This window comes from Aspergillus viridinutans, assembly GCF_018404265.1.
Source record: "Aspergillus viridinutans IFM 47045 DNA, scaffold_2, whole genome shotgun sequence".
NCBI lineage: Eukaryota > Fungi > Ascomycota > Eurotiomycetes > Eurotiales > Aspergillaceae > Aspergillus > Aspergillus viridinutans.
The window spans coordinates 54,341-80,680 of record NW_025091218.1 but is presented as its reverse complement, the minus strand read 5'-3'; the positions used below and the strand labels follow the sequence as shown (position 1 = coordinate 80,680).

The 26,340-nt window shown below is 53.3% G+C and overlaps 9 protein-coding genes across 9 annotated transcripts; 4 read left to right on the top strand and 5 right to left on the bottom strand.

The window, feature by feature from the left end:
• Window positions 1–518: 518 nt before the first annotated feature.
• Window positions 519–1,835, bottom strand: Aspvir_003615 (Zn(II)2Cys6 transcription factor; the record flags this gene model as incomplete). The annotated part of the gene is made up of 1 exon (XM_043266866.1): window positions 519–1,835. One exon carries the CDS (start codon window positions 1,833–1,835, stop codon window positions 519–521), a length of 1,317 nt encoding a protein of 438 aa, XP_043122801.1.
• A 1,718-nt stretch (window positions 1,836–3,553) lies between these two features.
• Window positions 3,554–5,479, top strand: Aspvir_003614 (MDR family MFS transporter; the record flags this gene model as incomplete). Its single annotated transcript, XM_043266865.1, has 3 exons — window positions 3,554–3,811; window positions 3,866–4,934; window positions 4,989–5,479. 3 exons carry the CDS (start codon window positions 3,554–3,556, stop codon window positions 5,477–5,479), a joined length of 1,818 nt encoding a protein of 605 aa, XP_043122800.1.
• A 615-nt stretch (window positions 5,480–6,094) lies between these two features.
• Aspvir_003613 (SDR family NAD(P)-dependent oxidoreductase) lies at window positions 6,095–7,151 on the top strand (the record flags this gene model as incomplete). Its single annotated transcript, XM_043266864.1, has 3 exons — window positions 6,095–6,274; window positions 6,341–6,884; window positions 6,946–7,151. 3 exons carry the CDS (start codon window positions 6,095–6,097, stop codon window positions 7,149–7,151), a joined length of 930 nt encoding a protein of 309 aa, XP_043122799.1.
• A 62-nt stretch (window positions 7,152–7,213) lies between these two features.
• Aspvir_003612 (flavin-containing monooxygenase) lies at window positions 7,214–9,011 on the bottom strand (the record flags this gene model as incomplete). The annotated part of the gene is made up of 2 exons (XM_043266863.1): window positions 7,214–8,885; window positions 8,941–9,011. The coding sequence occupies 2 exons, from the start codon at window positions 9,009–9,011 to the stop codon at window positions 7,214–7,216; spliced, it is 1,743 nt and encodes a 580-aa protein (XP_043122798.1).
• Window positions 9,012–9,284: 273 nt separating this feature from the next.
• Window positions 9,285–11,165, bottom strand: Aspvir_003611 (uncharacterized protein; the record flags this gene model as incomplete). The annotated part of the gene is made up of 3 exons (XM_043266862.1): window positions 9,285–10,068; window positions 10,128–10,584; window positions 10,637–11,165. 3 exons carry the CDS (start codon window positions 11,163–11,165, stop codon window positions 9,285–9,287), a joined length of 1,770 nt encoding a protein of 589 aa, XP_043122797.1.
• Window positions 11,166–11,299: 134 nt separating this feature from the next.
• On the bottom strand, window positions 11,300–12,697 carry Aspvir_003610 (uncharacterized protein; the record flags this gene model as incomplete). The annotated part of the gene is made up of 3 exons (XM_043266861.1): window positions 11,300–11,812; window positions 11,879–12,391; window positions 12,443–12,697. The coding sequence occupies 3 exons, from the start codon at window positions 12,695–12,697 to the stop codon at window positions 11,300–11,302; spliced, it is 1,281 nt and encodes a 426-aa protein (XP_043122796.1).
• Window positions 12,698–13,075: 378 nt separating this feature from the next.
• On the top strand, window positions 13,076–15,471 carry Aspvir_003609 (uncharacterized protein; the record flags this gene model as incomplete). Its single annotated transcript, XM_043266860.1, has 7 exons — window positions 13,076–13,267; window positions 13,324–13,379; window positions 13,438–13,548; window positions 13,596–13,655; window positions 13,707–13,877; window positions 13,925–14,050; window positions 14,106–15,471. The coding sequence occupies 7 exons, from the start codon at window positions 13,076–13,078 to the stop codon at window positions 15,469–15,471; spliced, it is 2,082 nt and encodes a 693-aa protein (XP_043122795.1).
• Window positions 15,472–16,376: 905 nt separating this feature from the next.
• Window positions 16,377–17,297, bottom strand: Aspvir_003608 (putative AhpC/TSA family thioredoxin peroxidase; the record flags this gene model as incomplete). Its single annotated transcript, XM_043266859.1, has 3 exons — window positions 16,377–16,716; window positions 16,790–17,113; window positions 17,272–17,297. The coding sequence occupies 3 exons, from the start codon at window positions 17,295–17,297 to the stop codon at window positions 16,377–16,379; spliced, it is 690 nt and encodes a 229-aa protein (XP_043122794.1).
• A 1,027-nt stretch (window positions 17,298–18,324) lies between these two features.
• On the top strand, window positions 18,325–25,345 carry Aspvir_003607 (uncharacterized protein; the record flags this gene model as incomplete). The annotated part of the gene is made up of 3 exons (XM_043266858.1): window positions 18,325–18,434; window positions 18,507–20,776; window positions 20,850–25,345. 3 exons carry the CDS (start codon window positions 18,325–18,327, stop codon window positions 25,343–25,345), a joined length of 6,876 nt encoding a protein of 2,291 aa, XP_043122793.1.
• Between the last annotated feature and the right edge of the window lie 995 nt (window positions 25,346–26,340).

The window sequence follows — 26,340 nt, the reverse complement described above, 5'->3', positions numbered from 1 at the left end:
TCTTCCGTATGACGACACCTGACATGTAGCCCTGGCTTGGTAGGATATGCCAATTGGACAAACCATGAGTTCTCCCGGTTTAGACGGCAACATGGTTGAGAGATAGCAAAGGATACCCTAGTCTTAGCCTGCCTGTCTTGGTTCTAGGCCAAGCCTCAAGTGAGATTAGTGGAGTGAATAGATGTATGTAACCTCTAGTGAGCTAGGAGAGACCCAATCTTTTGCAAGATGCAGAACTTTATTGTGCTGCGCTGGATGGATGAGCTTTTCACCGACGATCAACAGACTGTGTAGCAACTACTCCACTAGGCAAGGGACAGGACACTGGATGCATATATTGGGCTAGCCATAGGTCATAAGAGGGATAGATCATGTTCATTATAATCCTCGCACAATGCCCTCACTAGGTATCATCACATTTCAATTCCGGACGGTGGAAAATATAAAAATCGACTTCATTCCAACGCCAGAATCAATCACCGGGCATACCACACACCTCTTCAACAACCAGGGACAAATTACCCATACCGGCATGATTCTCCTTTGAATTCAGATCTCCCGTCTCCCACCAAGGCTGACAGTCTCTCCCGCAGCCCGTCCGTGGTGGTACCTAGCCGGCTTTGGATAAACAACCCCAGGGTCCGGTATACCAGTCCACAGTGACCCTGGCGGTTCTTGCTAGCATCGAAGCAGAATGTGTCGATATAGGTCTGGACGAACCTGCTCACCTCGCGCAGCTTGGCGAGAACTACCTGGATGATCACCATGCGGCTAGCGTGTTCATCTAGGGTATAGGCTCCGACGGCAATCGGACGACAGATAGTTGCCTCGCCTGCTGGGACCTGAATATGTGGGTCGCGCATGTTGACAACGGCCTGGTACCCGGCAAGCACCTTGCACGGGATTATGGCGAGAATGATGAGGAGGCAGAAGTCCTTGGTGCACGGACATGCCAGGAGGGTCGCGGCGGCCTCCATCGCCTCGCCGTTAACCTGGAGGATGTCATCGACGCTTGGCTTGCCGAAGCCAGCATCAGATGAGTTGGCTGAGGAGCAGACTCGATACAGACAGTCCAGAGTCTCCATGGCCCGGCGGACACACTGATGGTCGGACGGGGATGGGGGACTCGGACCCGTGGAGACCGCGGGTTCAATAACATGCTGATTGTCCGAGTTCATTCCTGTGGCGGGGAAGGTGAACCCAGTGAGGCTGACTGGAGTTAGCCTTTCGTACATTGCATTGTGGAGTGTGGATTGCAGCATCTTGGACATCGACTCGGCTTGTTGCTTTGACAAATCAGACAGGGTGCCGGGGCCGTCTGATAACCGCGGGTGACTGTGACCTGGCGCTATGGCTGTCGGGTCTCCCAGTATGTCGGAAAGGTCCGGGGAGAGTGGCTGGAGAGAGGGATCGACACCATTCAGCATCGACTGATAGTCGAACTCGTCCGGCCAGCTATGCACCAGTGTGCCCATCACCTCGTTGTCTCGCGAGGGCAATGGATCGCTGAGCATGGACTTGGGAATGGCAGCAGCGTCTGTTGTGGCAGCAGCAGCAGCAGCAGCAGCGGCCGGCTTATAATGTTCGAGACTGGCCGAATTCTCGCGATGGTCATGATGGCAGCAAGCTCTAATGGATCGCTGCCGAGATCGAGGAGGCTTCCCCATCCGCAATGACCGACTGTAGTGGCAGGGTAGATTGAGCGAACGACATCGCTGACACTCTGGTCTTTCCTGACTACACTTGACTTTGTTGGATGAGCACCGGTCGCAGGCCGATCGTAACTTGACCTGCGGCTGGTCTTTCTGGGGTGTTGAACCGGTAGACTCTGCCATTGGGGGTGCAGATGCTTTTCATCTGCCGGTTACTATACTTCTTTTTCGTGGATCTCTGCTATCTCACATTCTCCGCGGTGCTCAGAGAGTGGACTCTTTGAGCTGTGCAGGTGCTCAGTCAATTATAAGCTGATCGATAGATTTATGGCCCCATTTCGCTTTTGTACGAGGCTTATCTACAGGGGTGGCTTCATCTAGCGCTGCGCTGAAGGATTTAGCCTGATGCATCCGGGTTGCCTAGTGGACTCTAGCGATCTGATAACGTAACCCAGGTGCGGCATATAGACGCATTCCAATGATGAATGGCCTATGGTGAGTCAGGCATTGTATTGTCTAGAACGTGGCCGCTCAAAATCAGGAAGAAGCCCTATCGCAAGCGAGGCAGCCCATAGTACATCTGTTGGAGCAGTGATTCACATGTCATTGGCCGGGATACCACCCCCTTGCATGGCGAACCAGTACAGGTCCAGTTTGTTCGCATATTTCAAGGCTTGAGCGCCTAGTGCTTATCCAAAACCTACAGAGTTACATCTTGACCTGTATAGCACGCTGCATTTTGGGGGCATGAAGGTACATTCCAGCAAGTATTGGGCTAAGGCCACACTAATGACTGTAGGGTCTCAGTGATTGTCCACTAGCACATAAGGCAGCACGCTATCACGCCATATGCCTACATATTCATTCATCTGATATGATGACGTGTACACACAGCAAGCATTCTTCTGATTAGAGGCAGGCTTTGGATAATGGTCTAAATAGCGTTATGACTGTGCTGATCCAAAGGATTTAAAGTTACTCGGAGGCTGATTTTCAGATGCCCCCTCTATTCCAGCAATGACATTCCTCTGATATGTTATGTTTATTTGAGTTCCCAAACCCTAACCCCCCCCTGCAGTGAAACACAGCCCCTGTCCCCTGGTGGAGTCAATACGAGATTAGCACCATCACAAGAGCACAAGGCCGGAAGTTAGTTGGAGTCCGAGACGGTCAATTCGGGTAACTTGAGCCTACTCCGTAGTAACTTCAGATTCGGCCCCTTTCTCCACATTGGACATAGTCTAGCCGCTGATGGCGGAACCTTGCGCCTTGCAGAGGGTAGACAGTCTGGCTAAACCTAGGACCCAAGGGGCAAATGCTGCCTAGCCCCGCCAGTCTTGCTTGCTTCGGACTCCGAATATTGACTTAGATTGGATAGGGATGTCTTGTCCCAACTTCCAAGGGAAGGGGGGGTGGGGGTAAATGCTTGTCTGGCCTTGTCTGGCCTTGTCTGGCCTTGTCTGGTCTTGTCTTTCCCCTCTTCTCTGCCTTGGCGAAAGCCCCAACACTCCTCCCGTCCGCACAAAGACAGCTGAAGTGTTCGAGCCATCCCAACAACAAATCACAGCCCAGAAAGCCTGTTGGATTCACATATGGGTCTTAAACCAGGTAGAGACCCCTGTTCGGACATGGCCTGATGCCCGACTCGGTCCTAAGCCCCAAGTCCGACCTGTCCTGCAGCGCCCGGACTATGTGTTTTTCCTGTTCTTTGTGAATCAATCATCCCTGCACACAGCCAAGAACGAACGAACCCCTATGGGAGGGATCAGTTTGCCATCTCCTTTGCTTTCTGTTATTCTTTCTTCCCATAATCTCTTAATATTCTTGACCACCCGTTTTCCTCTTATTTTGTGATTTATGTTTATGTGGGATCAATAATGACTGAAGAGACCTCCGACACAATGGCTGCTGCCGTGGAAAAGCAGCCCCTGGACGCGCGACAGGAGAAGCAGCCACCACCATCAGCGCATCCGTCAGAAAAACCTCAAGGTGTTGTCGAATCCAAACCAGGTCCTCCAGGTCCTGCAGGCCCTCCAGGTGGCCCCGGTGGTGGAAAACCCTTTGGACCTGGCATGGGTCCTGCCGTCGAGTATCCCACAGGTCCCAAACTCTACTCGATCATCATCTCCCTTTATCTTGCTGGCTTTCTCACCGCGCTGGTAGGCATCATCTCCTCAGTCGAACTTCCTTGGTTGTTGACTGTCGCGCACTAGGATCGCACCATCATCGTAAACGCCATTCCCCATATCACGAACGAGTTCGACTCTATCAACGATGTCGGCTGGTACGGTAGCGCATATCTCCTGACGTTTTGCGCGTTTCAGCTGCTTTTTGGCAAGATCTACTCGTTCTACAATCCAAAATGGGTGTTTTTGACCGCCGTGGTCATCTTCGAAATCGGGTCTGCTATCTGCGGTGCCGCGCCCAATTCGACAGTCCTCATCGTTGGTCGCGCAATCGCCGGCCTGGGATCGTCGGGGATCTTTGGTGGCAGTGTAATCATCACCTTCTTCACCGTCCCATTGCACATGCGACCCATCTACTCGGGCATTGTCAGCGTCATCTTCGCCATCGCATCCGTCACAGGTCCCCTGATTGGTGGTGGCTTCACCGAACATGTTACCTGGCGCTGGTGCTTCTACATCAACCTGCCCATTGGCGCAGTGACTATAGTGGTACTCATCCTGGTGCTCCAGATGCCGCCTGCGCGCAAGGCAGGCACCCCGGTACGCGAGCAGTTTCTGCAGATGGATCCCCTGGGAAATCTATGCCTGATCCCTGGCGTGGTGTGCCTGCTACTGGCGCTGCAATGGGGAGGGGCGACCTATGCCTGGAATAATGGACGCATTATCGCGCTTTTAGTTCTGGCAGGAGTATTGCTGCTCGCCTTTGTTGGGATTCAGATCTGGCTTCAGGAGAAAGCCACCATTCCTCCCCGGATCATCAAACAGCGCAGCATCGCAGCCGGAGTTGTCTTCACTCTCATGGTCACTGCGGCGATGATGACGTTCACCTACTACCTGCCAATTTGGTTTCAGGCCATCAAGTCCGCGTCGCCAGTCCACTCGGGTGTCATGATGTTACCCACCGTCATCTCATCGGCGGTCGCCAGTCTCATAGCTGGTTTCCTGATCAATCGACTCGGCTACTACACGCCATTCATGATTGGCGGATCAGTGCTTATGTCTCTTGGGGCCGGTCTGCTCACAACATTCACCCCCAACATTAGCGAAGGCAAATGGATCGGCTACCAGATCCTCTGGGCGGTTGGATGCGGAATGAGTACGTCTTCTTTGCCCATGCATTAGTTCGAGGCGGTTCTAACATATAATCCAGGCATCCAACAAGCCTCTTTGGCCGCTCAAGCCGTCCTCGCTCGCCCAGATGCTCCCATCGGTATCTCCTTGATTTTCTTCGCGCAATCCTTGGGTGGTTCGGTGTTCCTGTCTGTGGACCAGGCCATATACAGCAACAAACTGTCTGCCAACCTGGGTGATATCGCCAACGTGACCGACAGCGGAGTGACGAGTATCCAAGATCGCGTGAGCCCCCAGGACCTGCCACGATTTTTGAGCGGATACAATGGCGCGGTAATGGACGTGTTTCGCGTCGCTTTGGCGGCGTCCTGCGCGTGTGTTGTGGCGTCTGCTCTTATGGAGTGGAAGAGCGTAAAGGCTCAGAAAGGAGGCCCAGGAGGACCTGGTGGCCCTGGTGGCCCTGGTGGCCCTGGATCAGGGCAACCCGGAATGGGTCCTGGGAAGGGACCGTCAACTGCCAATGGCGCAACAACCATGAAGCCGAACGGTGATGCTAGCACTCAGGTTTAGCCGTGGCATGCCTGTCTACATTGTCGTCTAGCTGGAGAACGCATTTTGTGCACAGCTCTACAGCATGGACGATCCGCTTGAGTTGACTGGAGCTTCGAAAAGGTGCATTCTGTCGAGGAGTCTGTTTAATCTTGTCTTTGTAATCTTTAGCCCTTCTCGTCCATAGTAATTCTTAGCAAATACACTCAGAAATAAAATAGAACTCTCTCCACTATTGATATGCTCCTGCCATGTACAATACTACTTCTAGCTGAATAATCTGTGTAATTTCTTTCAACAATTCTAGCACGACAAGCATAAGATGAGTCCTCAATACAGTGTTAGGACTACACCGCCATCACAGTACCTAATGTTATGATACTTGACCAATAGGAGAAACGCTTTGTTTGCCGACATCAAACGGTGAGTCTCGCCGGGTTGCCTTGTCCATCCATCAAGTGACACTCGGACCCCGAAGACCCATCTTTTCGACATGAGGTCTGCGTCTGCAATAGCTGCTGCAACACTTGTGCTGGACGCGAGGATGCGAGAGTCATATCTAGAACTTATTGACAGAAGCCATCGACAGCGGTGACACCAAGCACATTCTCGCCTCAGCAAGTCCCCCAGTCCACCATGGCATCGAACTCGCTCCACTCGACGGATCTCTTCGACCTGACCGGCTGCATTGCCGTCGTCACCGGTGGTGGCACAGGTCTAGGACTCATGATGGCTAAGGCCCTCGAAGCCAACGGAGCCAAGGTGTACATAATCGGACGACGATTGGAAGTCCTACAGACAGCTGCCAAAGAAGCCGTACGTTTCCTTACATCCTTACCACATTCTTTGACAGTCCACTGATGTTGTTGCCTTGCTTGATAGAAATTCAACAACATCCATCCTCTCCAGTGCAGCATCACCTCACACGCCGAGCTCCAGTCCGCCGTGGACCACATCACCGCCCAAGATGGCTACATCAATCTCCTCATCAACAACGCCGGCATCTCAACGCCGAACTTGGGCGCACATAACACCCGACCCACGCCCAAATGGGACATCGCCAAGGTGCGGGACTACTGGTTCCAAAAGTCCTTCGAGGACTATGCGGCCGTGTTCGAGACCAACACCACCGCCACGCTGATGGTGACGTTTGCCTTTCTCGAGTTATTGGACAAGGGAAATAAGGTGCGTGCTGGGGCAGGTTCCCCCGTTGCGCAGGGCAATGGCAACGGCATTGCCAATGCTGGAACCAGCTGCCAGTATATCCGCAGCCAGGTGGTCACGGTCAGCAGCGTCGGCGGGTTCGGGCGGGACAACTCGGCCTTCATATATGGGGCCAGCAAAGCGGGGACAACCCATATGATGAAGAATCTCGCGACGTATCTAGCGCCGTGGAGAATACGCGTGAACATCGTTGCGCCGGGGTGTATGTTCTTTCCTTCTTTATCAGATTTGATGACGAGTGCGCGATTTGCTGACTGACGTAGATTTCAACACGGATATGATGGGCGGCTTCTGCAAAGCGACTAACGGCCGGCTGCCCATGGCTTTGGCGCCAGAAGAGCGGTTTGGGGACTCCCAGGAGATTGGAGGGACGATTGTGTATCTTGCGTCCAAGGCTGGGGCGTACTGCAACGGATTGGTCCTGCTGGTGGATGGGGGTTATGTGTCCAATAAGCCAAGTTCTTATTAGATGTTTGGATCGTGTACTTGAAATTCAATCAACCTATACTCCTATGGAACTGTCGGTAGAAACTATTTAGCTTGTACGGGTAACGTCGCCAAGACAGGTGTTTCGACAACACTGGGAGCCTTAACCTCCAACGCAGCAGGGGCAGACTGTATCTTCTCCATGAGAGACGCCATTTTGTAACCCTGATAATCATTCTCACGACAGCCGGTCAGCGCCTGGTGGTAGCTGGGGAACCCTCCGAAAAAGTTCAACGGCTCCCGCTTCTTGCCCGGAATATTCGCCCCGGTATAGTACGACGAAGTCGTCGACGAGAAAACAAATCGGTCCCACAGACGCTGCGTCAAGCCCTTCCACTCCATCTCAGCATCCACTGTGTTTTCAACTCTTGTTATTCCTCTGGCTGTCATGTCCAGGATGAGTCGTTCGACAAACTCCCCCTGCAGCTCGATGCAGGCCGGCCCGTTGGAAAATGCCGTCGGCGCCTGTGGCCCATAGAAAAAGAACATGTTGGGGAACTTGCTGGTGGACAGACCCAGATTGGTCCTGACTCCTGTTTCTGGATCCTGCCAGCGGTCCTTGAGCGTCCTCCCTGCCGTGTCCCGGATGGAGATTGCGGTCAATGCTCCTGTGTTGGTGTCGAATCCTGTTGCGAGCACAATCACATCGAGCCGTTTGAGGCCTTCCTCCTGCGTGACAATGCCGTCCTCGGTGAACTCAACAATCGGGGAGGCCTTGCTGTCAATCAATTCGACGTTGTCTCGGTTGAATGCCTCATAATAGTTGATCTCGAACGGCGTGCGCTTTCCCCCGAACAAATGGGCTGCCTCCAGGGGAGCCAGCAAATCCTTGTATCTCGGGTCCTTGATCCGTTCGCGGGTCTTTTCGGCCCAGAACCGCCACGCGGCCCTATTGACCTCCTCATCCACGAAGACGTCAAAGTATGTCGACAGTAAAGGGTGGAAACCGCCCTTTTCCCAGGCTGCCTCGAACACCTCCCGCCGCTGCTGTTCGTTATCCTCGTGCCACCGACGCGGGACGAACCCAACGTCCTGTCCGCCAAACTTTTCGTACTTGGCCTGTCGCAGCAGGGCGGCCAACTCGCCGCTGTCTTTCAGCCGCTGCTGCTCCTCGGGGCTGAGGGGGCGCTGCCGGGCCGGGACCGCAGTGCACGGCGTGCGCTGGTAGACGGTCAAATGGCCCACCCGCTCGGCAATAGTCTGGATGATCTGGACTGCGCTGGCTCCCGTGCCCACAACGGCCACCCTCTTACCATCCAGGTCGATCCCATCCTGCGGCCAGGCGGCGGAATGGAAACATCGACCGGCGAAGGTGTTCAGACCTGGGATATCGGGGATATACGGCTTGGTGGCGAAGCCGAGAGCGAGGATGAACCAGCGACTGCGGATCGCTACGGGGGAACCATCGGCCCCGACGCATTCGACCGTCCACTGGTGAGCCGACTCGTCGAATTGCGCCCCTGTCACCGTGGTGTTATACTGTATGTATCCGTTCAGCTGCCACTTTTCCACCACGTACGCAATGTACCGCCGGAGCTCCTCGTATCCGGGCAACAACTCGCTCCAGGTCCAGTCCTGGCAGAGCTCCGGATCGGTATACTGGTAAACGGGGTATCGACTGTCGACTCGAGCCCCCGGATAGCAGTTCCAATACCAGACGCCGCCGGCCTGGGGGGCTTTTTCGACGCAGACGACATTCAGCCCGGCATTTCGAAGTCTATACAAGTCAGTATGCGCTTTTGGACGCCCTTCATGCCATTGGAGTAGAGTACGTATGAGTTATCCATAACCCTCCGAAGCCAGCTCCTACGACAACGACGTCAACCTGCTGTGCACTAGCCATTGTGATGCTTACTATCGAGATTAGACAGTCTATACAGGCGGAAGGCCTCGTTTTGGAATACTTGTTCTCGTCTGATATCCCTCAACAAAGCAATTCACGCCCAATGAGCGTTGACCCGACATGGCCAATGACATCGGCCGCTCGGACAACGAAGAGACTAAGGTATCACTCGGTGTCCGTCTGGGCCAATAGTTTCAGTCATATTAGGCTAGCAAGTCCGCGACTTTACAGGAACCTGCATCTACAGCAGTCTAGGTATCTTACCCCGATTCGTCAAGTCTTCAGCTCCCCCGCCAATCGGTTGATCGTCTCACATCTCCGCGCCAGCTTCTTTCCGACCTGTCGCATCCCGTCATCTTTCCCTCCAATCGCTCTGTATCTCGCTGTTTCTAGACTTGGTACCCTATCGGTTGACGAGGAAAAGGCAACCTCCCACTCCCCCAAAGTCCTATTGCTCCCCGGTCTCCGTCCCGATGCGAATTCAGCCCAGCTTCCGCTCACCCGAGCCGCGAGCGCCAACTCAGCCGGGTCGGAGATATAGTATCTACTCTGTAGGTTGTTGAAAACATACGGCACGTCTGAGAAGTGGACGACGCCCAGATACGCCTTTCCCTGTTGCGCGAGAGTCGCCGCGAATGGCGTGTGTTGCAGTTCGTAGAGATAGATCTCCGGTTCCTCTACTGAGATCCGGGCATGCTGGAATAGTGACGCGGCTTGGTATAGTGAGGGACAGGTCACTGTCAGATCACGCACGAGGGCCGATGCGGCATGCCAAGCCGGGGTCATTTGTGCTCCCTTCTCCTCCTTTTGGACTTGATAGTCCGACTCCGGGTAAAGGGCGAGCAAGTCTGCAATACTCGACGCAGTGAGAGACGGATAATTGCCAGCTAGGAGGTTAGAAATGTCCGATTGGGTCGTTATGCTGGTTGGGACGTGGAGCGAGGCCTCGTCGCGATTCCAGCCGATGATGAGTGGAATGCTCTTATTCGGGAGGTGACCAGCTGCCATCAACCCCGATGGAGCAGAAGGCAGGATTGTGCCGTCAACCGTGGGTATACTATAGAGCTAATGAGTTTGATCCAGTCTTTCTTCCTCCCTGTAGGTTCGAGAACTCACAAGGCCCCGAAACCATCTCCCGGACTCACTTTGTATGCCACGTCGAACGTCTTGTTCACCAGCAGCTCCAGGGGTTGTTCTCGCAGACACTGTACCACGGCGGTAGCATTTATTTCTTCCGAAGCAGTCCCAGATGAATCAAGACAGCCAATCTTCCTCGCAACATCCAGAGAATTACGCGCACTAGTATCCCCGGTTACACCAGCAAGGGAGGTAACCGCACCACTCTGGGCAATGACCCGATGGACTGGCAGACTCTCATCATCCGAAGATGCCAGCATATGCAGGCTCGCAAACACCGCACCAGCGTCCTCTCCAAACAGCGTCACATTGTCTGGATCCCCGCTAAACAACGCAATGTTTCTCCTGACCCAGTCAAGCGCGAGGCGCTGATCCCGCAGACCGACGTTGGTCGAGTTGGAGGCCCGTAGAGCAGGCAAATCCGCGAAACCGAACACTAGGTGACAGTCAGTAGTTGTGGATCGCACGGATAATGTGGTAAGGTGTACAATTCAGTCGATAATTCATAGCTACATACACCATCGGCGTCCCAAGGTCAACGGCTCGTCTGATAAGACCGACTGGGTCGTAGGAGCCGTCGTAGACAGTTCCCACGGTACTGCCGCCGCCGTAGACAAAGACCATCACGGGGAGCTTGTGCGCATTTTGCGTCGCGCCTGTGCCTGCTGGCCGTGCGACGCGGAGAGTCAAACAGTCTTCTGAGACGTTGGCGAGGACTGTGTATGGGTCCGCGGGGAGGGGGATGTGCGGCTGAGGGCATGCAGCTCCTGGGAAAGTGGCGTTGATTATGCTGTTTGCGCTGGGGGTATAGGGCCTTGGGGGAGAAAAGCGATGGCTTCCGCTTGTGTCGTGGGCATACTGGATGTTGAGAAATTCTTCGACATAGGTGCTTGTGCGGATGCCGTTGTAGGTGACGTTAGAGCCGGGGTCGAGTACCGTTACAGGAGATAGAGGGTCATACCCGGTAAAGGGATAGACAGAGGCGATACCTAGGATAACTTGCTTAATGGAGAGCATTCTGGCATTGATTCCATGTTCGATACTCTGCCCAAGGGAGTTTCTGGATATGATCCTGACAGAGGTCTCTGCTTAAGTAACATGTGTACTAGTGCGTCCTTCGGGGACCGAAGCTGGTCAACCCGAGGCTATCGCTACTGGCCCAGGCCAACCTCCAAGACGGTCATCGCACTACCCACAGGCTGGATAGACCGGGTGATGTTCAATTTCGAATCTGCCGCGTGCACCAGTTCCTCCCACTCATCCATCCCCCGCTCATGGCTGTTGAACGTCTGCATCATCGTCATATCCCGCACACGCAGCAGCGCCTCCTCGCTAACCGGTACACTCCCGGGATTGGGAAGGACAGTGTCCATCACAATGATGCGAGCGCCAGGCCGAAGGGCCGCAGCCACGTGAGACAGGATCTTTTGGGCTTCTTCCCGCGGCCAGTCGTGCAGGATCATACGGAGCAGGTACACATCCGCGTCGCGCACGGGCTGTGGGGTGAAGAAATCGTGGCTCTGGAATGTAATTCGCGAGCGCACGGCGTCAGGGACCTGGGATTGAGAAGTTTCAATGACCATGGGAAGGTCTTGGACGATGAATCTCAGCTGCGGGTAGGTTTCGGCCAGAGCAATGCTGGCGTGGCCGCTGGAGCCTCCAACCTATTGGGCATCAAGTCAGAAAATGCAAAGCTTCATCAGGACATGAAATATGAAATGTTGGCGTACATCCACCACAGTGGCATTATCCAGACTTGCCCAGTCGTATCCCTGAACCAAGTGCTTGATGTTTGTAGCCTCGCCCTTGGCCACGTTCTTCATGTACGCAGAAAACCGCTGGGTAAACTCGGGAGAGCTCGAGAGATAGTCGAAAAAGGGCAGGTCCGTATTCAGGGTCAGGTTAAACGCGGTCTCTGTCTTCTTCGTTGTCTCGCCCCATTTCTGCGTCGCCTCGACCAGCTTGGGCGCAATCGGTGCCGAGTCCTCAGCCAGGAACAGCGCCCAGTCGCACAGGGACGGGTTTGATACGAAACGCGCGGATGTCTTGTTGTGCGCAACCTGGTTTAAGGCTGGCTCCCCAAGGAAATTCCCCGTGATGGCCATGCGGGTGATGCTCTTGAGCTGGTGCAGTGGTACGTGGGCCGCGGCCGCGAGATCCGGGTAGGAGATGGTGCCCTCATGCGGGACGAGAGAGGGGATCTTGAAGTGACAGAGCCATTGAATTGCGGCAAGATGCTGAGGCTATTTACTTTTAGCATTTCATTCGTTATTGGATATTGTCTGTCCACTTACGTAGACTGCTAATCGTGCCAGGTACTGGCTGGGCTCGATGATGAGCTGTTGGAGTCGATACGCGCTCTCGAGAATGACCTGTCGAGCCTCCTGAATTTCAGCTGGTGCAGACGAGGGTAGCGTATCGAGGCCATTGAGTTGGGTATCATCAAAGGATGGATGTGGATGGCCGGTGGAGGCACAGAAGGCTGTGATGACTTTGGCCGCAGCACTGATCTGATCGGCAAAGACCTCGAGGGCAGGGGTCTTCGTCATGGTTTAGGTTTCAGTTGTATTACTCTAGCTGTATCCTGATTCAGGGCCTAGCTGAGTCTATTATTAAATGCAGAAACCGAAACCTGCCGCAGTGTGAGGAGATTGTCCCTCGGCTACGACATCCGAAAGGGCGCTTCGGTCCCCGAAGATACAATGTAAGAGGTTCGTTTCAATCCAATCGCATTGAGAAGTATTCAGACAATCTTACAATTAAAGAAGTTCAAATATTTTGACAAGCGAGTTTTCCTGGCTCATCTCCTGCAGACGCGAACCCGAGCAGTTCATAACTGCTCTCCCACCGTCCTTTCTTGTGGTGCTGACCACATCCGACCTTGCTCCTCAACTCTTTCTTTCTTTTTGATATTTCTACTCTTCGGCATGGAGCGTCATTTCACAATACTGTTCCTGTTCTTGAGCCATTTGCTCACTGCCTTTGCCGCGCATGTCAAACGCGAACTGACTCTGACCTGGGAAGAAGGTGCTCCCAATGGCCAAAGTCGCCAAATGATCAGGACAAATGGCCAGTTTCCCTCGCCTACTTTGATTTTCGACGAAGGCGACGATGTGGAAGTACGTCTTTATCAGTTGGCAATACTTTGGCAATATGAAGGCTTATAGTCCTGCAGATCGTCGTCCACAATCATATGCACCAGAATACCACCATTCATTGGCATGGAATTCTGTAAGCCTTATCCTCGCATAGTCTACGATTCATGATGAGATCTGATGAGACTGGACAGGATGCAAGATACCCCGTGGTCCGATGGTGTTCCGGGTCTGAGCCAAACGCCTATTGAGCCCGGCGAGAGCTATGTCTATCGCTTCACTGCATATCCTCCCGGTCAATACTGGTCTGTACTAGGTGCCTCCCAAAAGCAACTGGGGCTGATCGAGTCAGGTACCATTCACATTCGCGAGCCACCTTGTTGGATGGTCTCTACGGGGCGCTCTTTATCCGGTAAGCTGCATGTGCTATTCCTCTGCGACAATCAATACTAACGCACTCAAGACGGAAGCCAGGGACTCCAGGACCGTGGGCAATGATCAGCGAAGATCCAGTTGAGATTCAAGCCATGGAACGCGCTGCCAATGATCCCCGGATTATCATGCTCTCAGACTGGGATTACTACAACTCATCCCAATACAAGGAGGCTGACGCAAACAGCAATCTCCAGATATTGTATGAGAAGGATCCTTTTGCTTCAGTTCACAGGCTGACCGCCCCAGCTGCGTCGATAGTATTTTGATCAACGGAAAAGGGAGCGTGTATTGCCCTGGTCATCAATGGCTCATTGACAAGCAAATTCCGTTCATGCACAAGAGCTGGCCAAATGATACCATCACCGACAAGGGGTATGTCCATGCTTCATCTCCTCCAGATTGAGAAGAGCAATATTGACAACCACAGTTGCTTCCCATTCGTTCCTTCCACTGAAGGCCCGTGGCTTAAGGATGGCAACGTCTCCGCCATTCCTCCAGGGTTACAAGAGGGCTGCGTTCCCTACACCGGTCCCACGGAGACTATCGAGGTCGATGCCCGCGATCGATGGGTCAGTATCAACTGGATTGGAGGCTCGACCTTCAAAACCCTGCAGCCCACGATCGATGAGCACGAGATGTGGATCTATGAGGTCGATGGCCATTACATCGAACCTCGCCGCGCAGACACGTTCCTGATCTGGGCCGGGGAGCGATACTCGGCTCTGGTCCGGCTCGACAAGAAACCAATGGACTACTCCATCCGCGTGCCTGACGGTGGCTACTCGCAGATGATCGCAGCCTTTGGGATCTTACGGTACAAGAACGGCGACCCGGACGCTCGTCGGCCTCCCGATCGGTTCGGCGTCACGACCATCTCGCAGCCCTACTTCGACTACAACGCCTGGCCGACCCGCGACGGGATCGGCTTTCTGGACAAATTCGATCTGCCGCCCTGGCCGCCCAAGGTTCCCTTCACCGGCGACGGCGACGCAATGCACGTCCTGTACCTAGGCAAAGCCAACTCGACCTGGGAATTCACCCTGAGTGGCAAGAAGAAGTACCCCTCGGACCGGTCGGCGTACCATCCTGTGCTGTACAACGTCAACTCTCCCCAGGCTCGCGATGACGACCTGATCATCCGCACTCAGAATGGGACCTGGCAGGATATCGTCCTGCAGGTGGGTCACTCGCCCCTCTGGCCGGTTGACTTCCCGCACGCCGTGCACAAGCATGCCAATAAGTTCTGGCGACTGGGTTCTGGTCAGGGATTGTGGAACTACTCCTCGGTCGGCGAGGCCGTCGCTGATCATCCAGAGAACTTCAATCTGGTCAACCCACCCTACCGTGATACCTTCCTGACAGAGTTCACAGGGACGATGTGGGTGGTGCTACGGTACCAGGTGACTAGTCCGGGAGCGTGGTTGCTGCACTGTCACTTTGAGATGCATCTCGACAACGGCATGGCCATGGCCATTCTGGATGGAGTCGACAAGTGGCCCGAAGTGCCGGATGAGTATGCCCTGGGTTCCCATGGATTCCGTGTGGAGGACAAGAATGAGCTGCAGAACACGTTCTTCCAGCAGGTGATTGACCGGCTAGTCAGCCAGGTGTCTGCGTGGGTGTTGGGGGCTGCAGTCGTAGCATTATGTATAGCGGTTTGGGCTGTTGTCCGACTCATAAGATGGAGAAAGGAGAGGCAACCGATCACGATCAACTATAGTCCATTAGCATCTGGGCCCATGGTTAGTCAAGATGACAAGGACGGTCTGTTGTCATTTAACAGCCATCCTTAGTCTAGGGTTGCATATACATAGTCACAGTGGTATACAGTTGCCACCTTGTTTATATCAATGACAGTTCATACACTAGATCATGCTTGTTTCTGGATTCTGGTCACATAATAGATGGTGAGAACTGATTTACTATTATGAATTCATTGTATCTCTGTCTTGATCTGAACAAATAACAAGGAGCCTGCAAAGGCATTTAGAACATCAAGTCTATGCTTTACTGGCATACAGAGGTGTAGAATGACTTTCACGCCTCCTTTATCCTTATTTACTGCCACATTGCTAAGCTTACATTTACTATGAAAAATCAGGGTTGTGTTGCAGTATATATTTCTAATGGTGCTGGTCAAGCTACTGATGGCTGGACATATATATATCCACACCATTTTCATCTTGACTCCATTGGTGACACTAGGACCCTAATTAAACTTATTTAGCTTATTTAATAGGCAATAATATTGATATAACTAATTATCATACATTGAATAAAACCTACAAGATCACTAGTGTGGTTAGCATACTAGAAACATAGGTAGGCTGTGGATACCATTCTCCGCAATCCTAATCCACATGGCTCGATCAGATATAGTGTCGATCAACCCAGGCCAGTAACATTAAGAATACTATGCAACAGCCCATCAAAAGCAATAAATCCAAACTAAAGACTGATAATCAAGTGGTAGAGTTCGTTCTAGATAGAGTGAGTGAATGAGTGTTGACACTGGGAAAGTTCCTTATGCTGCTAGTTATAATTTTGAAACAGACAGAAAATGGAATCATACTATTACGCCTACGGATGACATTTATTCCAGCTGAAGCCTCGAGCATCTGTCTCACGTAGCAGAATGCACGGTCAAGTCATCGAGAAGAGAGACATCAGACACAACACCTACAGTGGAAGATAACACCTAATGCGGAAAAATATGCTCCTTAGCCAAGGGTGTGAAGCGCAAATACGGCTTCACGGTCTGCATATTTGGAAACTTGGCCTGGGCCTCCTCGTCGGCGACACCCGCGGGGACGACGACATCATCACCGGGCTCCCAGTTGGCGGGAGTGTTGACGCAGTACTTGTCGGCGGCAAGCAGGGAATCCACGACACGGAGCAGTTCAGTGGTGCTCCGACCTGTGGAGGCCGGATAGGCCTGGATGAGGCGGATGACCTTGTTGGGATCGATGATGAAGACGGAGCGGATCGTGTAGGCGATGCCGCGGGCGTCGACGTTGGTGGTGTCTTGGTGGTCGAGCCTGTTCCAGGTCAGACTGTGTTAGTGATCAGGCTCGATAGGGCGGCAGACAAAAAAGAAGGGAATCCACTCACATGTCATAAGTATGGGCGATCTTGCGATCCTCATCGCCAATGACAGGAAAGGTCAACGAACAGCCGGCGATCTCGGCGATGTCGTTGATCCAGCCATCGTGCGACTCGATCGAATTGGCTGACAGGCCGATCAGCTTGACGCCGCGCTTGGCGAACTCGGACTGGTGTCTGGCCAGGTCTGCCAGTTCGGTGGTGCAGACGGGGGTGTAGTCTTCCGGGTGGGAGAAGAGGATGACCCAGTCGTTGCCGATCCACTCATAGAAGTCGATACGACCGATGGTGGCGTCGGCCTGGAAGTTGGGAGCGATGGATCCCAGGCGGAGTCTGTAGATGGATGCACAGTCAGGTAGAATTGTCAAAGGGACTGGCAACGTATTGACTAATCATTGGTCGTCATCTATCAAAATAATGACCAAACATGAACAGGAAAAACAGAGGAGAAGAAAGGGAGAGGTGAAAACATGGAAGAGTGGGTATCTTACGGCTTGTATGCCACTTCCTCAGGCATTGTGAGCGGGAATTGACTAGAGTCACTGCGTTTAGAAAAGTAAAAAAAGGAGCCAGATCAATGGCTGGTTATTCAATAATAGCTAGGGACTGGCTAAGCTGATATTTGAGAAGACCAAGCTTGGAGACATGACATAAGAAGCTTAGGAGTTATATAGTTAGGGAGAGGAGGGAGGGAGATTGTGAGGGAGTAGAGCTAGAGAGAAAGGGAGAGAGAGAGGGTTCTGGACCTTGCCAGAGCTAACCAAGATATTGTCATTACTGGATTTGATTGTATGTAGACATCTATTGCAGCCAATAAAATCCATGGAAACTTCACTTCTCCATGCTTGTCCCAGGAACGGGTTAGCGCGATAAAAGTCTTAGATTGACGTCATAAATTGAGTTTGTCAGATTTACTTTGCGGGGGTCCATTCAACCCGGAGACAAGCAGATAGTCCTTATTAGTTATTACAGTTATTAACATTTCATCTAACATAAAAATTACTCAATAAGAAGACAATAATGCAATTGAAAAGTAAAAGTTGTAAACCACAAGCCATGAATGACTGCATAACTTGATACATGGAAGGGAGCAGCCAAAACCGGTTTTTGTCCGATTGTTTTAACCTCCCGGGCTCCACTTCCCACTTTGGCCTAGCGCCCTTTCCATCATCCAGATTCCAGACCTTCCGGCCATCCACCATCTATCTGCCTCTGCCTCTGCCTCTGCCTCTGTGAAACTGCTGCTGCTGCTGCCATCTTCCATGTTCCTCCTTTTTTTCTCGATTGTTTTCCCTACATCGCACTATCAATATACCTGACTATTATTGCCGTTGCTGAACTGCTCGTCTCATCCACTTTCATTCCTCTGTTACTTTAATTATAAGCGCCTACGTTGGAGGATATGCTTCTGATCTTCCAGTCAACGTGACCAGTCGCGCAAATGATGATGATGAGATCGGCAACTGATCCACCCAGTTAATGATCCTTATCCCTTTAATCCTCCGTCAACCCCCAAGCCATCGGCTCCCCACGCAATCGCAGTGATGCCCCGAGAGGCTCAACAGCCTCCTACCGATCTCCTGGACAGGCTGCAGCGGCTAGCAGGCTATACCTGGGATGAGTCGAGGCAATTTCGCTCCAGCTATGGCGTATGGTGCGTTAGCCACTTACCTAGATTGTTGCCGTCTGTAATGCCAAAAAAATATCGCGTGCTAATCCTGCGTAGGCATATTTTCGGCACAAAACACTTTGTCGATACCACCAGGTCGCGTCATGTTCTACCCGTCCGTCCTCGAACCGTGTCATCTCTCGAACAACACAACGATGGCGCAAATGGTGTTGCGCCCGATGACGCCCGTATAGCGGCGGAGAAAGGCCGGGAGAGTGCGATGGAAGTGGTGGCGCGTATTTCTGAGAGCCCAGATCAGGAAGAAAAAGCGAAGGAGGAGTACCGGAGGCTGGCCGCGGTGGCCGATCCACACTACAACTGTCTCCTGCGGCCCCTGGAGCTGAAGCGATTACCCAGTCGCGATCAAGAGAGCGAGCCACCGCTGGTGGTCTGCATCTACGAGAGCCCCGGTCCGAATGACTTGTTGAAATACGTGGACTGCAGCCCGACCTGGTATCGCGACGTTCCCGAAGCGGATGGAAGTGACGAGGATCATCATGATAACGGCAAGGACGAGGACGATGGTGATGACGATGATGACGATGACGATGACGATGATGCGATTTCAGTGCGGCGCAATCGGAACGAGCCGATGCCGCTGTCCACCTTTCTAGATTTCGCCATCGGCGCCGCGGAGTGCATCAAAATCCTCCATAGCCAGCAGATTGTCCATGGGGAGATCAGGGCGGATGCCTTTCACTTCAGTGAAGAGACCGGCAAGGTGAAGCTGATCCATCTTGGAGCTGGTCGGAGGCGTTGCCACTCCGATCTTTCGAATGCAACCTATTCCGCTCTTGCCAACCAGGACGGTGCTACGGCCAGGATATCATTCATGAGCCCGGAGCAAACTGGCCGGACGCCCATTCAGCCCGACAGTCGAGCCGATATCTATTCCCTGGGCATCCTCCTGTGGAGCGCTCTTGTCCAGGAGACGCCGTTTTGCGGCAGGACCCCCATGGAAATCATCAGAGCAGTGTTGGGAGAGGAACTTCCTCTGGTATCGAGCTTGCGGCCGGACGTTCCGGACCTCGTCGCGCGAGTGATCGCCAAAGCAACCGCCAAGAACGTCTCGGAGCGGTACCATTCCGTGAGTGGTCTGCGACATGACTTCGTGGAGTTGCGGAGGCTACTGGCTACGAAAGTGCCTGACGATGAGGGCAATAATGGAGAGGAAGCAGCTAAAGCCGCAGAACTGGGTAACTGGAAAATTGGCAGCAAGGATGTCTCTCCGTTCTTCACGCTGCCGCGCATCATGGTGGGCCGGACACAGGAGCGGAATGCCATTGTGGAGATTCTGGACCGGACGTATCAGATGTACCAGGCTGGAAAAGGGCTACAGCTGTCGTCGCTGCCCGAGGGTCAATTCGCCACGTTCGATGCTTTGGCCTTCCCAGGCGACACCCCCGGCGAAGAGGATGGCCACAACGCGATGGACGGCTTTTCCAACTTGCTGGCCTCCACAGGCGGCGTCCGCCGCTCATATCCAGCCAATACGACCCGTATGCGGTCTCCTGCCGACTCGCGGTACGGCTCGTTCGAGAGCATCGAATCCGTATCAGCGGGGTCGGACGCAAAGACGGCGGATAAGCGACTGTCGACTCCATCGATTGACAGCGCCAGTGTGGAGGGAAGCTCCCGATCCAGCGACAGTGCCGGCAGGACAGCCGCGCATCGCATGATGGTGCCGAAAGGACGATGCGAGCTGATCACCATCGAGGGAGGCGCTGGCTTGGGCAAGACCCGGCTGATCACATCCGTGCAGATTGAAGCCAGACAGCGAGGCTTCTTTGCCAGTTCCCGGTTTGATCCTGCCGCCAAAGAACGCTTGCGTCCGGTTCTGCAACTATTTTCCAGCCTGTTCGAGCAGGCGTTCTCGGAGAATACTATTGAGCCTAGCTTCCTGCCGATGTTGAGGAACCATATAGGGTCTGCGTGGAACACTCTACACAAGGTTCTGGGTCTTCCGAAATTCCTCCTAGGATCGGGTCCCGACTTGCCAGACCGGGCGTCGAAGGGTGCTACTGCCGCAGTCCCATCCTCCTCCCGGCACACCGGGACTCCGAGCTCCCAAGAGTTTCTTCGGACAGGATCCTCTACCAAGTCCTTGCCGCTCGTCCGGACCTTGCTGGATATTCTGCGAGCCTTCTCGCGATACAAACCGCTGTGCCTCTGCTTGGATGACGTCCACTTTGCGGACGAAGAGTCGTTGGAGCTTGTTGCTCAGATCGTTTCCGCTAGGATCCGAATGGTGGTTATTCTGGCTTACCGGCCTGAAAATGCCTCCTCGGAAATGACCAACCATATCTTAGATCTTTGTACCAATGAAGGTAGCTTTCCCGAACCTTTTCCTTCTCCTTTCTTGTTTTGTTCCAAATAAACCTATACTCATTAAACCAGCAGGGTTCCGAAAGGGAAGAGACGTGGGTATTACGACCATCACCCTTTCTCCACTCAACGAAGACAGCGTGATGGAATATGTCGCAAATACCCTCTATCTATCCGTCCCTCTTATTTGGCCCTTGGGGGCGCTCATTCAATCCCGGACTGGTGGGAACCCCTTCTATATCCGAGAAATGTTGAGCGTTTGCTACCGACAGAAATTCGTCTGGTACGACTACCAGGAAGGATCGTGGTCGTTTGATCTTCGCCGCATCTCGGATCATTTCAAGGCAGACGACTACCACGAGGCCGTGCTCGATGATTTCTTGGTCATTCGGTTGAACAGCTTACCGCCTGTCACCAAGTCAATCCTGGCCTGGGCATCCTCTGTGGGAATGACCTTCTCCTTTCAACTGGTGCGGAGGCTTTACAGCGGCGATAAGACGGCTCCTGAAGCAGGCTTGCCCGAGGTGGAGATGATTCAAGCTCTTCAGCCCGCCATGGAAGCCTACGTGATCGCACCCACAAAGCACCATGACGTCTTCTCTTTCACGTATAACCGTTATATGCACATTGCAGCCTCGTTCCACACAAAGGCCAAAGACCAAGTCAACTTCATTAAAGCACAAGTGCTGTTCCACTATTATTCCCACGATGACAAGTACCGCAATATGCTGGCATCGGCCATCATTGAATCCGCCCCGGTCATCAAACGCTGCGTGACCAGACGACAGCCTTTCCGCAAGTTCCTAGTGGACCATGCGAAAGCCGCCAACAAGACCGGCTACCGCTCAACCGCCATTGACTCGTATGCGTGTTGCATCGTCCTGCTTCAGGATAACATGTGGGATGACAACTCGGAGGACGTGAGCTATGACGAGACGCTGCACATTTTTACCGCCGCTGCGGAGTGCTACCTGTACCAAGGACAGCACGCCGAAGCTAATCGCTTGCTGCAGTCCATCCTCTCGAATGCGCGCAGCGCGGTGGACAAGGCCCCAGCGTGGATCTTGCAGTCGCGCATGCTTGCGCAGCAAGGTAACTCGACCGATGCTTTCCAGGCGCTGAAAGCGTGCCTCGTGACTTTGGGTCTTGATATCGATGAGGACCCGACTTTCGCCAAATGCGACAATCAATTCCGGCGCCTGCGCGACGCCATTACAGCGATCGACTCGGAGGGCATCGCCGAAAAGACCCCTGTGGAGCATCCCAACTTGGCTGCTGCCGGTGCGGTTCTCGTAGAAGCCACCCGGGCGGCATTCTGGTCTGATACGCTGACCTTCTATCAGATGACACTGGTCATGGTCGATACCTATCTCACTCGCGGTACGTTTCCCCAGGCCGGCATGGGACTCTTGCAGTTGGCTGTGATTGCGATCTCTCGGGACAGTGCGATTTCCTTCGCCAGTCATTGTGGGGACCTCGCCTTGGCACTGATTGAGCAATGGAAAGATCCCAATACCATGGGACGTGGCATCGCGCTATACTCGACCTTTGTTGGTCATATCAAACATCCCGTCCAGTCGTCTATTGGGCAATTGGAGGGGGCCTTGGATTTTGCCATCCGCGCCGGTGACCGGATTGCAACGATCTTGAACTATGGATTTCTGGCCACCGCGAAATTCTTTGCCTTTGAAAACCTAGCGGAGCTGGAGAACTTTTGCGTCTCCAGTTGTGAGGATATTCCTCACTGGCAGTCAGATACCCCCGGCGGCACGATCCTTATGGCAATATGCCAGGTCTGCCGTGCTCTACAAGGGAAAACATTCACGCACGACCCTATGGGGGTGATGAGCTGCGAGGAGCACAACTCGACCGCCTACAAGCATTGGCTGGTGACAACGATCAAGAACAGCGACCGTCCCCTCATGCTCTATGAAAGCATGGAAATGGCTCCATTGTTCCTTTATGGGCACTACGGCCGGGCGGTTGCACTGGGAAATGCCTGCCTCAAAAAGATCAATGCTGTATGGTCTGCACGGGACACGAGGTTCCTTATGTTCTTCCATTCCCTTTCTCTAGCTGGATCCGTATGGGTCCGGAAGCAGGAGCAGCTCGATGCCACTTATCAGGCAGGTTACTCCCAGCCGGCCTCGGATGTAGACGGGCGGTCGCTCGATCCCTCTCTGAAGGCAGACATGGTCGGCCTGGCGAGGATGCTGAGGTATTTCAGGCGAAGGATCGAACAGTGGCAGGCTGTTTCAGATGTGAACTATCTGGCGTGGTCTAAGATGCTCGGCGCCCAGGTCGCGGAGATGGAAGGTGATCAAGCCGCGGCTCTACGCCTCTACCAAGAGGCTTTAGATCATACTTCCACCCATGGTTTTATTTTTGAAGAGGCCTTGGTCCATCATCTGTTGGCTGGCCATCTGATACGCGAGGGCTCTTCCCGACTAGGCACTCTCGCTCTCAAGGAGGCAGTTACTCTTTATCGGCGGATGGGGGCCACCGGGGTCGCTGATCATATCCTGCAGTCGCATGATCTGCAACAAAGGGTAAAGGACGCACGAGAGGCGGCTACTCAAACCGACGCGGAAGAAATGACTGTAGCGACTAGACCACGAGTGACCACTACCAACACCGACGACACCTCCAGCATCGAAGATGCCGTGGGGGACCGTGCCCTCCACATATTGGATCTCACCTCCATCCTGGAAGCGTCACAGGTGATTTCCAGCGTTCTCCGGGTGGATGAGCTGCTGCGTACCATGTGCAAGATCATCATGCAAAGCTGCCATGGTGTCGCTACCCTAGCAGCCATTGTCACCAACGAGGAGGAGAAGGTCGGGTGGGCAGTGGCGGCCAGTGGGAATGCGGCCGGACATATCAAAGTACATAATCCTCCCACTCCGATTCGCCAATCCAATCTTGTGGCCGAGAGCATTGTCAACTACTGCGTACGCTTCCGCGAAGCGGCTTATTTGCCAGATGTCCTGCAGGATCCGCGGTTTAGCCACGTTAGTGAGACCTGGGTCGCGCAGAACCCGGTCAGCAAATCCGTCATGGCCTTGCCCATTTCGCCCGGCGGCGACGAGAGTGGACCCAATGTGGTGCTGTATCTGGAGGGTCCACCGAACGCCTTCTCGTATCGCACGCGGGTCGTTTTGCAGTTGCTCGTGGTGCAGCTCGGGATCAGTTATTCCAATGCGCTGACACTCCAGGAAGTCGAACGCGTGTCCACGATCAACCAATCCATGGTTGAGGCGCAGAAGAAGGCCCTGGCGGAAGCGATGGCGGCCGAGCAGAAGGCAAATGTGGCCAAGGCGGAGGCCCTGCATCACGCCAAACTGGCCGAAGAGGCCGCTAAGGCCAAGAGCAGCTTCCTCGCTAATATCTCCCATGAGCTACGGACTCCTCTGAATGGGGTCATTGGCAACTCTGAACTCTTACTCAGTAGTCCACTGCCCGAGGCGCAGTTGGAAATGGCCGAGTCGATCCGCATGTCGGCGAACCTGCTCCTCGCCGTGATTAATGACATCCTCGACTTCTCCAAAGTTGAGGCGAACAAGATGCAGTTGCACATTGTCCCATTCGACGTCGAGAGAATGGTAATGGAAGTCGTTCGCTCGATCCCGACCGATTCCAAGAACGGGCCAAGGTCGAGCGATGTCCACATTGTGCATGACATTCAACTCCAGGAAACCCGTCACGTATGTGGTGATCCCGTGCGCCTGAGACAGATCCTGGGAAACCTGCTAGGAAACAGTCTGAAATTCACGGAAAAGGGGTCCATCACTGTCGGAGCCCGCGCGGAACATGAAACCGAGGAGTCTGTCCGTCTTTCCTTCTGGGTGGCCGACACGGGGATTGGCATCCCCGCTGCACTCATCCCCCGGCTGTTCAGACCCTTCACCCAAGCCGATGCCAGTACCGCGCGCCGGTTTGGGGGTACCGGACTAGGGCTCAGTATTTGCAAACTTCTGGTGGAATTGATGGGCGGCACAGTCGACCTCAAAAGCACCGAGCATGTCGGAACGACCGTTTCCTTTGCAGTCACATTTCCCAAGGCGATCCCGGGAGATTCGGGACGTACTACACCGACGCGGTCCAGCGACGGCAGCCCGGGCGTGATCGACCAACAGCCACCCCTGGAACTGCTGGATTTAGCTAATGTCCGCCTTAAAGACCTCCGCGTCTGCATCGCAGAAGACAACCTCATCAACCAGACGATCACCGTCCAGTTCCTCAAGAAACTAGGCTTTACCCGGATAGACACCTACAACAACGGCCTCGAAGCCGTAGAGGGCATCCAGAGGCAAGCCAGCCGGGACCAACCATATCACATGATCCTGATGGATGTTCAGATGCCCGTCATGGACGGGTATGACGCCACGCGGCGTCTGCGTCAGCATCCTATGGACGCTGTCAGGCGGATACTCATTATCGCGCTTACAGCGTCGGCGATCCAGGGAGATCAGCAGCGGTGTTTGGCGTCGGGGATGAATGACTACCTGGCGAAGCCGGTCCTGCTGGCGGCTTTGAAGAAGAAATTCAGCAAGTATTTGAGCATCGTATGAAGTCGATGAGTTGATATATTTGATGCGGTCCTGGTTGCGGATGCTTTTTGATAATACCCTTGTGGTTTGTTCCTCTACAATATATATCTTATACCCACATATATCATAGACCAAGACCTAGAATTATAACAAAGCAGCATCCATACTCTGGATGTACACTTCACGCCTTATCACCAAATGTAGTAAGAGGTTCATGTCTTCAAGCAGCAAAATCATGTATATCCAGAATGAATCTAGAATGTGAAGCTGAACATTGTTGTGCACGGGAAATTGCTACGTATTTCATCTTACTGTGTCCTAAGATCTAACCCTAAGCTGAGGTGATCGACATGATCGGCAAGAGTAAGACCATGTCCTGGATATGGTAAAATTATCTTTGTTGGAACATATTTGAGACAGTGACATTGTGTTGAATGCGTGAGAGGTGAGGCCCACAGCTTCAGTTGCAACTCAATGGCCAAGATCTGCTAGAACATATATAGATTAGACTGGGAGAAATCTCATATTCAGACAATTTAATATGTTGAATTATGTCATGTGATGAGATTACTCTGACTCCACAACTGACATCGTCCTCCATAACACCAAGTTAACTGACCGGATCCATGTTTTACCAACTATGTTCCTGCGTTGAAAGGACAATGGCTCTTCTGCATACGCCCACTGATATACTGCTATTATTACTGCCGTTCCTTGAGGCAGGGGATATCAACTCATTGTGTCAAACAAACCACTGGCTCTATTCTCTCTTCAATCCAGTTCTATACCGGCACAACTCCACGCATTCCCAGAGTTCTGCGCTCTTATGGGCCGCCGAACATGGAAAAGAGGCCACAGCTCGATTGAGTCTTCAAGAAGGAGCTAAAATCAGTGTGGTGGATAACACTGGCTGGACACCCTTATGTTTGGCTTCACAGCACGGGCATGTAGCAGTGGTAAAACTGCTTCTCAAAATTAAGCAGGTTGATGTGAACACAAAGGACTCCCTAGGGCGC